The following is a 13,602-nucleotide window of genomic DNA, read 5'->3' on the forward strand; positions in this document are numbered from 1 at the left end:
CCAAGAAGAACTGTTTGGAAACCATATTTTTTAAATCCTTAATTTGCAAACCCAGAGCAGCCCTCTTACTTGATATTTAAGATTAATGTATGTGGAATTTTTGTTTAATGCAAAATAATTGATATTTATCAAGCAACCTGGATTCTGTCCGCAAGACCTCATTGGTTAGGAACTACTGTTGACAAGGCCAGAGGATGCTGGAAGCCTCTTACATGATTAAATCATGTGCTTGGGCTAATTCTCTTGCAACAGGTTTTAATCTTTGCAAATTACATAGAGATCCTACCAAGGAGAATGATCTGGTGCAGAAGTTGGGCTGAAGGAAGCTTTTACTGGTGCATCTCAAATCTCTTTTCCGGTTTCACATTCTGCATTATTTACTCTCCTGAGGGCTGCATTTAAACTCCACAGACACTCAGGCTGAATTAATTTCAAAATAATCTAGTGCAATTCTCCCAGGTTCTCCCACAAAGAAGATAGGCATTTGCATATCTTAGTGTTCCATCTCATACCCTGATTTTCTGTTTAACAAATAAAATGCCTTTCTTCTATCCCCTGCAAGCTCTTCTGAATTTCTGATGCTCGGGATGAATCAGGATAGTGTTAGATACTGACACTGAGCAACCACATTTGATGAAAACATCTCTTGGCAATGCTGATGTACAGGGCTCTGATGAGCCATTTTCTGATGATGAACATTCTTTCCTTCAGTCATTCATCAAACATTTATCGAGCACGGGGGTTGGGCAGGAGGGATGCAGACATGAAACAGACACAGCCTCTGCCCTGGAGGAGCATATAAACATGAAACAAAGTGGATGATGAGACCAGAAATGAGGGAGGTATGGTGTGCCGGGACCCCAGCATGAGGGGCTCAGGAATGGTTTCACATTCAAGGCTTGTTTGATTCAGATCTTGAAAGTTGTAGGACAGTTCCCAGGTGTAAAGAGGGAGAACATCCCATGCAGAGGCTCAGCCTGGGCAAAGGCAATTAAATACAGACCATGTTTGAGGAACAGAAGCCCAGTGTTGGTTCGGGGGGAACTTAGAATTTCCAAAGGAGCACGAGAGAGATCAGACTTAAGTTTGTCAGTTTGGGTGCAGATAATGGTGATCATTGAAACCCATGCCAACAAATTGGACTTCACCTTAAAAGCAAAGGGAGGAAGCAGGAGAAGTTTTAAGCAGTGAATGGCCATAATGGAGTCTGAATCCCTCTGGTAGTGGAGTGTAGGGTGGACTGAGACAAAAGAGACAGGGAAGCAAGTTGGGTGGGGCTGTCCCAGCATTCCCATGAGAGATGGGGCAGACTTGGTTGCTCGGGGGGCATGGATCAAGACAGCTGTTGGGGGGGACTTTGAGACATTGCTGCAGTTTGTTGGAAGTAGTGATGCATGAAATGCAAGGAGTTGTGAGGGGGGATTATTAATCCAGAACCACCCTAGGCTCTGGGTTTGAAGAACAGTTGGTGGGCAGCCAGCATTGTCCCTCTCAAGCCACACACTGTGTCTAGATGTCCAACATTTCCCACATCAACACATGATGAAATTTCATGAACACCAAAAGTCGTCGTTATTGCCTTCTGCGATTTCTCTAGCTTGTGATTCCTCCTGGTATAAAGAATGTCCTAAACTGACAACTATAAATTATAGGACTTTCAATCTTCTGAGAGTATCCTACATACTGAGATTTGGAGGATTCTGGGATTTGGTGATGAAGTGTCCCCTCCCCAATGGAAGGGGAGGGAGTAAGCAGATAGCAGGTCACTGCAGAGAACTTTGTGGCAGGACACCTGCCAAGCAACACAAGAGACTGCTTCTCCATGGTAATGAGGTGCCGCCCTTCCCCCACTACTGTTCCTTTGAATAGTGATGCAGATGCTGGAGCCCTCTCTTCAAGATGTTCCCAACGGGATTCTTGCCATAGGAAGGCTGTTATGATGTGTATCTTCTAAGGTCCAACCTCCTTCAATTCTACCTATTTGAATGCATGGTTGAAGGAATGCAGACCGTTGGACCAGGAAGACAGGAGCACCTTAGCTCTGCCTTCTAACAGCTAAAGGGCTGCCCTACGCACAGGAAAGCAGTCTTGTCCTGTTGGTTCTGATGGCGGGACTAGCGAAGCCAGGACAATTGATAGAGCAGCTTTCTCGTAGCCAGACTTGTCCAGATATGAAGTTGGCAGCTTGGGGAGGAGGTGGGCTCCGGGGATCACGCAGCGGGCCATCTAAGGCTCTACAGCTCTAACTGGATTTAGACTGGATGGCTTTAAGTGCTTGCCAACCCCGGAATTCTGTAATGCTAAGCTGAAGCTAGACAGTAAGCCCTGAGGAGCACTTTCCCACCTAGAAGCTGCTCTGGGCCCACCTCAGTAAAAGGCCCCGCAAGTTCGAAAATGAGCTGAACTCCTCGTATGAGGACCATCTTTATCCTACTCTCTGCAATTGGTTTTCCATTATTTCCATGTCCCTCTCTTCCATCAACCACGACACCAGAGGGCAGGGCTGTCTTACAAGTCCAGGGTCTCCAGCACCTAACGGAGAGCTGAGACAGAGGAGCGCCCCCCAAAGTGCTGTTAATTGAATGAAGGATTTCTTTCAAAAAAAATTCACAAAGAACGCTGTGAATTGTGTAAGACTGATGAATCACAGACCTGTACCTCTGAAACAAATAATACATTATATGTTAAAATAAAAAAAAGAAGATAGTAGGAAGGGAAGAATGAAGGAGGGGGAATCAGAGGGGGAGACGAACCATGAGAGACAATGGACTCGGAGAAACAAACTGAGGGTTTGAGAGGGGAGGGGGGAGGGAGGGATCTGTTAGCCTGGTGATGGGTATTAAGGAGGGCACGTATTGAATGGAACACTGGGTGTTATGTGCAAACAATGAATCATGGAACACTACATCAAAAACTAATGATGTAATGTATGATGACTAACATAACATAAAATAAAATTTTTTAAAAATTCACAAATATTAACCAAAGGCCTCCTGCGTACCAGGTCTTGAGGCAGGTCTGTGGGAAAAACCCCAAGATGGACAAAATTTTACCAATGAGGACTCTCCTCGCAGACATGTGTGCATACCGAAAAAGCACATTGCAACCTAATAGTCAAAGGGCCCTGCTTAGATGGAGAAATCCCTAGTTCCTACAAAGAACACTGTTAGCTGGAGGTGCGTCCCAACTGCAAAACACAGATATGTGTTAAGTGGGGCACTCAAAATGATAGAATAAATATGTACTGCTTCCTATAATTTCAGATTTGAAGGAGGGAGGGAGAAATGTATGCATACTGTGTGGAGTGGAGGACAAATTGGTGTGAATATTTTTTAAAATAGGAGGCTTTGATGAAATGCCAGGATATTCAGACTGTACTGCATGCTGCTCCCAGACTGGGGGGCGGGGAGGGTGCACCCTCACACCCCCTGGCTGTTGGGTTCTTTGGGGGAAATGCCAGCAAGACCCCTCTGGGAGGCCAAGTGCACATAGATCAGCATTCCCATGGTCGGCTGTTCCCACATCTGAGCCCCTGTGCTCACCTCACTCTCTGCGAAGCATTTATGCATTTTCCAAATGAGGAACATCAAGGATAACAACAGAGATGTCCATTGATGCTAGGAGAGAAGAAATTTTCAAGAGTATGAGGAGACTGCCCGGAAGAGAGCCGAGAGCAGAGCCAACCCTGCCTGTCCAGGATAACTGGCTCTGATTTGTGGGGTCTAATTTGATAATCTGATGCAAGATGAGTAACCCACTCAAAAAAGAACCTATTTGCAGAGCACGTTTCCCAGGGAGCACGGCTAATTCTGCCAAAGACTTTCTCCACACGCAAGGAGGAGGAGTCCTTGACTTTCTCCCGCTCCGATCCCCAGTCGCTGTCAAGAAGTCCGACTTCAAGAACCTTTTGTACTGAAAAGAAAAGACTATAATCGGGTATTTCGTTATGGCTCCAGAATAAAACACCTTTTCATTTCCATGTCATATGAAGGAGCGAATGTGGAATTGTCCAGTTCTGATGGACTGACAAAGCCTTGTGTGGGCCCTGGAAGTTCATGATTCTCAGTTTATGGCAGCCAGCACCCCCCCTTCCTCCTGCTCATCCCACAGAGATCAGGAGCCAAGAGCAGGTGGTAGGGCTCAGGTCCCCACTATTCAGACCTGAGTAAGATTTTTAAATTCATTATCCAACATTTATATGGTGCTTTCTAGGTACCAGATAGTATCGTAACTGCTTTATAAATATTACATAACTCCCCACAACCGTGCTAGCGGGTACTTTAATTATTCTCCTTTTACAGATGAGGAAACTGAGGCACAGAGAGATTAAGTCATTTGTCCAAGGACAAATCTAGGAATTCTGCCTCTGGGAGCCATGCTTTAAACCACCATCCCATGGTGCCTTTGTCTTGCCTCTAGAAAACCAGTGGAGGGCTGCAATGGGCATTTGGGGCTGGAGTCTCCCTGCCAAGCCAGTCACTGGTGTGTGTGAACTGCCTGGATTCCTGCCTCCTCAGCGAGCTCCCTCCAGCCACCCTGCTATCTCCATAACCCCCCTTCACCTTTTTTTTTTTTTTTTTTTGGTACTTGACATTGCCATTACCCCATCTTCGGTCCAGTGGACCTTCACAGCAAATCCCAGGCAGACTCTCACTCAGGCACTGGTGAGTCTCCTTTAAGAAAAATAGATGCCAAAGCACTTATTGAATAAACATAGTGTTGAATATTCATAATACAGAAAGACCACTTTCCTCTACAAAAAGACTTAATCTCAGAGTTTTTTAACTAGTGCTAACATCCCACCCATGCTTTGAAGTCTTTGATTACTAATCATTAACTACTTAACCTGAAAACTCCCAAGCCCACTGTGCTTAAAGCGAAAGACCCACCGGGCCACTTGCCTGTGGAAAATTAATTGGAAAGGATAGTGGAACAGGAGCTCTGAAATAAGCAGAGAAAACTGCGGAATACCGGAGTCTGTCCACACAACCTCCTCTGAACACCTTGGTGGTAAACCTGAGAGCAGCCTGAGCTCAGCCCAGATGCTCCTCGGGTCAGGAGTGCAAACGACAAGCCGGGCCCAATCCTTCCCTGAGAGAGGGTGACAGCTGGTTTGGGGTCCCTGAACTGGCATCGCCAGCAGCTGCAGCACCTGGGAACTTAAAAAGGCCCATCTCGGGGCCCCACGGCAGAGCCAGAAGTGATCCGTAGTAAGTAAGCCCTCCAGGGACTCTGTCTAATCTGTTTACCCAGCCTACACCCCAGGAGGAGCGGGGCAAGTTAGGAAACCTCTAGCTGCCCCAGGCACATAGTTGGGGAAACTGAGGCAGAGAGGGGGTGCCTGTCTGCAGGATCTGGGCTCAGCTCCCCGGTGCCTCAGCCTAAGGGGCTCCTGGACCACGGCTCCCCAGGCCCCACTGTGCACATCGTCAGTGCTCCATGGCAAGACACAAATGCAGAGGCAAGGCTGGGAGCAGAGTCCCACATTCTTTGCTTCCACCCACATGCCTCTCGTGCCCTTCCTAGTGACTACTCCAGAGAGGCCCAGAAGAAGAACTAGGCTGGGGGCTGGGAACCCACCTTTAGGAATTATTATTAACCTCCTTAATTCTATACATTCAGCTTTTGATTTTTTTAATGCTGTTTCCATATTTAATTTGGTTTCCATTCCAATTAAGCTCTCTGTGTGCTGGAGCATCTCTCCTGCCAGGTTTAATTGCCCTTATTTAAATTCTTTAATTAAAAGTATTGTGTGTTTCCAGATCCTGTAGTTGTATGTATTACGCAAATAATTTAGATGACTGGACTGGTAAACTGAGAGCCTGTGCCCTCCATGGAGGGCGGGGCCGGCCCCTCAGAGCGGGGGGTCTGGCCCAGGGGCTGCTGACGGGGCCCCAGCTGTGAGGACCAGAGCCTGCACACGGCCTCCCTGCTTCCTTCCTTCCTGCAACCCTCCATGCTCCACACGGCGGCCAGAGTGGCCCACCTAACACATCAGTCCGACCCTGCAGTGGCTGGCCCTCGCACAGATTAAAAGCCAAAGTCCATTCAGTGGCTGTGAGTCCCCACACAACCTGCCCCTTCCTGGAGGACCTCTCGGGCCTCATCTCTTTCTCCCACCCCACGCCCGAGCTACACCCCGGCCTCCGTGCCATTTGCTGAACTCACCAGGCCTCTGCAGCTGTGGGAGCCTTGCTCTGGGGCACAGGGTCTGTCCTCTCCTCCTTCGTGCCTTCACTCAGCCCTCCCCTTCCCGGTGAGGATCATCCTGACCACTGTTACGGCTGCCGCCTGCTCACCACCACTCCCCAACTCCCTTTCCCAGTTGTGTGAGGCCATGCGGGCTGCTAGAACACAAAGACCATAAACCGAGAGGCTTTAAACGACAAACATTTATTCCTCATAGTTCTGAAGCCTGGGGGGTCCAAGATCAAGGTGGCAGTGGGTAGTGTGTGCTGAGACCCCCTCTTCCTGGTCTGCACGTGTGCACCTTTCCACCCTGTCCTCACACGCCAGAGGGAGACATCATCTCTCATGTGTCTCTTCTTATAAGGGCACTAATCTAATTCATGAGGGCTCCACCCTCATGACCAAATGACCTCCCAAAGGCCCCACCTCCAAATATCATCACACTGGGGATTAGGGCTTCAACATGGGAATTTTAAGGACTCACATTCAGCCCAGAGCACTGCCTACATTTTTTGCTTTCTAACACGCCAGAGAATTGACTTTTTGCTCCCCTTTCTGGAATATCGTCTCCGTAAAGACAAAGATCTTTTCCTGCTTAGTCACTCATGTATCTCCATGACCTAGAACTGTTCCTGGCACACAGTTGGCTCTCATTAAATCTCAGATGGATGGATAAATCATGTCTCTGCAAAGAGCCCTCAAAGGAACTAGCCCCCCAGAGCCCCTGAAGCCCATCAAAAATGACCTTCCTCCACCCCAGGCACTGAGCGGTCGAGACGGCTACTTTGAGACGGGCACAGGGTGGGAGAAATGGTGTGGTGGGCCTAGCCATGCATCGTAGTGACGAGCAGTGAATGGGGCTGCCAGCCTGGTTCCACCACCTACTTGACCGTGTGACCCTCGGCCTGTGTCCCAACCTTTCTGAGCCCCCGTCTCCAATTCTGTGAAGTGGGGATAAGTGCCATCTGCAGCTGTCAGGGTTCTCCTGAGGAATACGTGAGATTGGGCATGTAGGGCATCTGACCCGGCGCACGGTACCTGGGAAATAAGGGCCGACTCTTATCAGCTCCATCTCCAGGCAGAGCCCGCAGTCAGAGCTGCAGATAACACCACCAGGCTGCTCTCGAGGGTGCTGGGTCACCAGGAAGGGATCGAACGGAGGAAAGGAAGGCTCCCTTGCAACTCTGGTGAAGGGAATGGGCCCAGAGAGCGGGCGAGAGCCCGGAGGTTATTGAGTGAGGCAGGCTGAGGGCCGAGAAGGAAGACAGGAGGGAGGCAGCACCCAAAGTGGCCTGCCTCCTCTTCCCACAGCCCGGACGTGTTCCCAAGACACATTCCAGGGCTGCTCAATGAGGCCTCCGAGCAGGCCTTCCTCTTCTGCTCTAGAACATTCTCCTCTTGGAGCCCCTAGGGAGGGAGCTCGCCTTGACCGCATACTTCACCCTCCCTGACAGGCCCAGACACTCTCATCACTGAGGCCGCGTCTCCTTCACAGCTCTTGGCCTCGCTCTGTTTCTTCCACATCCTGCCCAGAGGCCACATGGGCTGTTTCTGCCCCAGGGTCACCACACTTCCTGTCTCCAGGGTCCTGAGGGCCAGGATAGGGCCTGGGAAATGTCATAGTTGAGTCTCTGAAGGAACACTTTCCTTCTCAGAGATCTCCCTCTCTCTCAGGCTTGGCAAGGTGCCCTGTGGAAGGTGTAGAATGTGCCCGACTTGTGGCAGGAAAGGAGAGGCTGCGGCCTTCTCTGTTTTGGACAGGTTTCTCCAGGTTCAGTGATCTGGGGGTGGCCGAAGCAGCCCGGCCCCTGAGGAAACGCTGAGAAGTCAGGCCTGAGCAGAGCGAGTAGGCACTGGGTCTGGCCCCCATCCTGCCTGTCGTGCACTTTTCCAGAGCCCCCATCTGATACCTTGAGCAGCCTTACATCCTCTTGTTGTTTTAGAGCTGATGAAAGGGTTTCCCATGACTCCTTCCGCTCGTCCTCCGGTAATCAGGACAGAAATGATCATCTGGTCCTAGACACCATGGAACCAGGGGGTGGAACGGCTCACCCACGGCCACCCACTGACGAGCAGGAAAGAAGCATTGCTGGTCAGCACCCGCCCTGCCCATCTCCCCACCAGGAGGGCTGGCAGGCCTTGTGAATTAGAGCCGGGCTGGTCTCACCCGCGCCCTGCCTCAGCTCCACTCCTAGCAACGTGGGCTGAGGCACACTGCCGGCTGGTGGGGATGTCAGCGGGCCAGGGGGCCGGCCACACATGTGCCAAGGACGCAGCAGTGACGTCACCCAACCCAGGAGTGGGCAGCAGACATGCTCAGGCCAGAGGAATGGAAACCATAGAAACCTGGGCCAGGCAGAGCGATGGGCTGGCAATGTCACAAGGGATGTACCTGGGTCCAGAGGTCCAACTTTTGAGGGACAAGATGGGGACCCACAGCTTCCAAGGGACAACTTGGGGCTGTCTTCCCATCGCCATCCCAGGAGTATGGTGTGGCCGCCAAAAGTGCCGATTCGTTGGCTATGTTGAAGGAGCCTATCGTCCTGTGGAAATGAGCTGGTGGCCCTCTGCTTGGCAGTCAGAATAACTGGAGTTGGTCCAAAGGAGGGCAGCCAGGATGGAGAAATTATATAAAATTGTTCCACATGGAACTGGGTCAGTTTAACCTAGAAAAGCATAGAACTCAGAGGACATGGGCCTCGCCTTCCCTTATTGGGAGGGGAAGGGTAGAGAAGCAGGAGCAGACCCAAGTGTGGGAACCTCAGGGGACAGTCTGGGACACCTTGCTGGATGCCCCCAAGACAAGGATTTTAGTTCAGTGGGAGAGGAGAATGCTCCTGGGCAGAGCAGCTTGGGAAAGAAAGCGCTGATTCAGGAGGGCTGCGTGTGTCATCCCTAGAGGAAGCCAAGCAGAGCCGGAGGCCCCGGGCTGAAGCAGAGGTCATTCAGGTTGCCGATGAGAGCAGGAGGGTCGGCCTTCAGAGCCTCTTTCACTTGGGGACTCCAGGGTCCTTTCTGAGCCCCTGTCGGACGGCCTCTCGTTCCTCCGCCCCTGCAAGGCCTCCGCCTGCGGGTGTCTCTCGGGCTGAGCCTGTGGTCCCCAGATGAGCTCGCTGTTTGGGTTTCCCCTTTGCTCTGTTGTCTGTCTGCTCTTGGGCGCAGTGAGTGACTGCTGGCCTTGGGACACAGCAGGAGAGACCTGCTTTCTTCCCTTGAATACTCTGAAAGAGATTTGCTGGGCCATCTCCCACACGCTGGAAATTGGGATTTCCCTTCCTCCTCCCCGACATACATACAGACACACTCCTGCTCCCCTTTGCCATCCAGCTTCTCACCACCTGCTTCCCTCACCCACTGGTCAAGTCCCTTCTGAGGGAGCTACATCTTTTAAAATTTTTTTTAATTGAAAAATAACACACATACATAAAAAACACGCACAAATATAAATGTTCAGCTCAGTGATTTAAAACAAAGCAAACACCTATGTTGCCGGCAGCCGGGTCGGGAAGGAGCGCACCACCAGCACCCCAGAACTCCCTCTCTGGCCTCCTCTCCCTCATTTTCCCACTCCCCCCTCCCCAGAGATCACCCCCATCCTGGCTCTAACACTGGTCCTACGTTGCCTGTTTGGCGAGTGTCTGTCAGTGGAATTCTGTGTGTATTCTCTGCCTGGCCTCTGGTGCCAACATGCTTATCTGTTAGGTTCATTCATCCTGAGCGGAGCTCTATCTGTGTATTTCCGATGCTGTGCAGTATTCCAGCATGTGACTAACCCCAGGTTATTGACTCATTCTACTACTGATGGATGTCTGGGTTCGCGTCCGGGCTGGAGCTTTTACAAACCATGTTTCAGAAGCACTCGGGTGCTTGTCTTTGGTGCACACATTTCTGCTAGATACACACCCGGGCGTGGCAGTGTGGGCTCTCGGGGATATGTGTGTCCGGCCACAGTAATTTCCGCCAGCTTCTGAGCTCACTGTGAGAACTGAGTCTCACTGTTCTCTTGACATGTGTCATTTGGCACCACGGGGACAGTGGGAGCAGACTGGGGATGCCCCCTTACAGTAGAAGTGTGCAGTCTCCGTCTCTCCCAGCGTGCTGTTCACTGGGGCGGGCGTGGGCTGCGGTCACAAGAGGCAGGGGCCTCCCTCTCCCTGCTGCCAGGCCCGCTCGGGGCCACTCCAGAGTGAGACAGCTGGCACCACACCCCTGTCCCATGACCCATCCCCTCTCACCTCTGCCGGTCGTGACAGCCAACATTTACCGATCATCTGTTAGGCACCAGGCTTTTTGCTGGATGTTGAGGGCACAGAAATGGCTAAGACCTAGGGCTGTCAATGTAGAGCGGGGGAAAGACCAGGAAACAAGTCATTCCGCCGGCAGTCCGTGGTGCCGGGTGGAGCAAGCCCGGGGTGAAGAGCACCTCGCCGGCTGCGCGGACTGGAGGAGAGGAGGTGGAGGTGGGGGTGAGGTGGGACGTGAGAAGGCTTCTGGAGGAGATGGAGCAGGAGCTGAGCCTTGAAACATGACTGTGGCTTGGCCTGACCCCGACCCCCACCACAGGACACAGCTCGCTCAATACCAGGAACCCTGATGTAACGCAAGGAGGTTTAGACAACCACGGGGAGTTTGGTACGGCCGCGTGAAAGTTGTGGGAGCTGAGGGAGGAGATGAGGCCATGAAGGCCTTCGGCGCCGCACTTGGACGTGAGCTCTGTCCTCTAGGCCAAATGTCCATTTTAGAGAGATCGCTCTTCCCTGCGTCTGGAAGTCAGAGGGGGATCAGCGAGGAGGCTGATGCAGATGTCCAAGTGAGAGAAGATTAGTGGCCTGACCCGGGTCGGTGTGATGTGAGAGCCATAAGGACCCCAGCCCATGGTTGTGGGAATAGGCCCTGGCCCCTAGACTGGGAGCTATAGGAGCAAACCAGCCTGCCACACCCCAGCCCAGTAGACGGAAGTCGGGCTAGGGTGTCTCCATCCCAACAAAGATCTAGGACCCTGTGAAGCAAACTGACGCACACATTCAGTCTTAGGGAGGAGACGGACGTACCAGAGGAGGGATGCCTGGGGCTACATGGGAAAGCTGGCCCCTCACCCCTCCTGGAGCCTCTCTGGTTCCCGGGCATCCAGACGCACTGATAATCCTGCCCCCCCAACCTCTGGGCCCGAGGTCCCCCACATCTCCCCACATTGCCTCTCTTCCCTCTGACTGCCCTCTCCGCCCTGGCTCCTAGGGAGGCCCCATCCAGAACCGCAAGTCCAAGCGCTGCCTGGAGCTGCAGGAGAACAGCGACTCGGAGTTTGGCTTCCAGCTGGTGTTACAGAGGTGCTCGGGCCAGCACTGGAGCATCACCAACGTCCTGAGGAGCCTGGCGTCCTGACCCCGCCGGGAGCCGCCCCCGCCCGTCCCTTTGCTACTGTGTAGCACCTGCTGCCTGCTGTCCGTGTGGGGTTGTTTGGAGTCGGGGGGGAACCAGCTTAGTGGGAGCCCCCCCAAAAAAGAGCTTTTTATTTCCTATGCGATTTTCATGGAGTTTATAGAAAGGTGCCGAATGATGGGTGATGGTGTAATATCATAAACTATTTTGCAACTGTAAATAGGGGACAAATGGAAAATATTTATAACTGACAATAAAACACTATTGATTAAGAAAAGGGTTTCTGCGCTCACTTGGGGCTCAGTGCAGATTCCTGCCTGGTTCCTCGGAACTTGGAGTTCGTGTCCCTGTTTGCTCTTCCTGCTCCTCGTCCTCAAGAAAAGAGGCTCAAAGAAGTCCCCGCCAACAGTGGGAGCTTGTGCAAACCGCCAGCTTTCTCCCTTAGGCCCAGGGTGCCAAGAAGGGCACTCTGACCTTCCAGGTTCCTTCTGCCTCCGCCACAGCACCTGCGTCCTCTGGAGAAAGCATCCCTGGAGAGGGTGGTGTTGCTCGCTGGCCACTGGACCATCCGCTGCAGGGCTTCAGGCTTCAAGCTGCGCTGCCCTCCCCTGACGTCACCTCTCTCACCTCCCAACGCGGTCCCCTGCTCAGGCCCCCAGCGATGACCCTCACCCACAGACGCCCCCAGCCAGTGGCTTCTTCCAGGAGTCACCGTATATTTGTTTCTGGGGGCTGTCCTATCAAAGGGCCACAGACTGGGTGGCTTCGACAACAAAAATTCATTCTGTCCTGGTTCTGGAGCCTGGGAGTCCAGGGTCAAGGCAAGGGCGGAGTTGGGTCCTTCCGAGTGCCGTGAGAGAGCATCTGGTTGAGGTCTCTCTCCTGGCTTCTGGTGGCCTCAAATGTTCCTCGGCTGCAGGTGGCCATGTGCTTCCTGTGTCTTCATGTCTTCTTCCCTTTGTGTGTGTCTGCCTCATGGTCCACATTTCCTGTTTTTATAAGGACACCAGTTATCCTGGAGTAGGGCCCACCGTTGTGACCTCATTTAACTGGATCACCTTTGTAAAGACTATGTTTCCAAATCAGGTCACATTCTGAGGCACTGAGCGGTGAGGACTTCTGAGCTTTTGGGGGGACACAGTTGAACCCATAACACATGGCTTATTCAGTTATGGCTCCAAGTCATCCCTCTGGGCCCAGCCTCAGGAGACCAGTGACCCTCCGAGTAGAACCGTCTTTCTTGGAGCCTGTTACCCAATCTTCTGTCCCTCCAATAGCTTCCCAGTCCCAAGAGGCCTTCCTCGGGTTGGGGGTTCCTGTGTTTAGTTAGAAGGACACCCCCAGCACCACCCCCAGCACCACGTCCAACCCTCTAGCTCATAGCAGAGCAACAGTGAATGACGGGCTGTAAGACTCAGGGGAGGAAATGCTTCCTGGACAACTTTCAGCCCCACTCAGCCCCTCAAGCTTTCCGGGACCTCTTTCCCAGGGGCCTGCAGCCCCAGCACCTGCCTGTTTGGGATCAGTAATCTATAACTGAACACTGAGTGAACACAGAGACACCTCCTGTGCCTGTGGGACCCCCAGGGGAGAGGGGCCTCCTGTCTTGGCCACCCGGCACCCCGAGAACCCCATCCAGCACAGGCTTCACCCTGGAGGGGCCACGGGGCCTCCCCAGGCCACCCCCATAGCCTCCCCTTCAGCCTTATCTTTAACTCCCACCACAGAACAGAGGGTTCCTACCCTCCGGGAGGTGGACCCAGGAAGCAGGACCCTCAAGAGGGAGTTTTAGGCACTGCCTTTGCCATGCTCGCAAAGCGGGGGCTCCCGTATCACTACCCCCTACTGACTCCTCCACCTCATTCAGACAGACGCCTCCCCGTCGTGGCCACCCACCACCGCCGTGCTTCTGAAGTCACCACCTACCAGGGGTCCCCTCGTCTCGTCCCCTGGCTCTCAAGCTCCAGCTGCAACTCCTGAGCCAGAAACAGTCAGGATTTTAACAAGGGGTCCAGGTATTTCTGATTCCCTGCT

The 13,602-nt window shown here is 52.6% G+C and overlaps 1 protein-coding gene across 2 annotated transcripts in view; it reads left to right on the forward strand.

Annotated features, from left to right (window-relative positions):
• The window catches only part of GALNT18 (polypeptide N-acetylgalactosaminyltransferase 18), a 346,837-nt gene extending 334,997 nt beyond the window's left edge, over positions 1-11,840 (forward strand). For both annotated transcript variants that reach the window (XM_044919842.1, XM_021685303.2), the window contains one exon: positions 11,425-11,840. In XM_044919842.1, the coding sequence (XP_044775777.1) occupies positions 11,425-11,571 (147 nt within the window). In that variant the 3' untranslated portion in view covers positions 11,572-11,840. The remainder of the gene's footprint in view (positions 1-11,424) is intronic.
• The last annotated feature ends 1,762 nt before the right edge of the window (positions 11,841-13,602 follow it).

This window comes from Neomonachus schauinslandi, chromosome 11, assembly GCF_002201575.2.
Source record: "Neomonachus schauinslandi chromosome 11, ASM220157v2, whole genome shotgun sequence".
Taxonomy (NCBI): domain Eukaryota; kingdom Metazoa; phylum Chordata; class Mammalia; order Carnivora; family Phocidae; genus Neomonachus; species Neomonachus schauinslandi.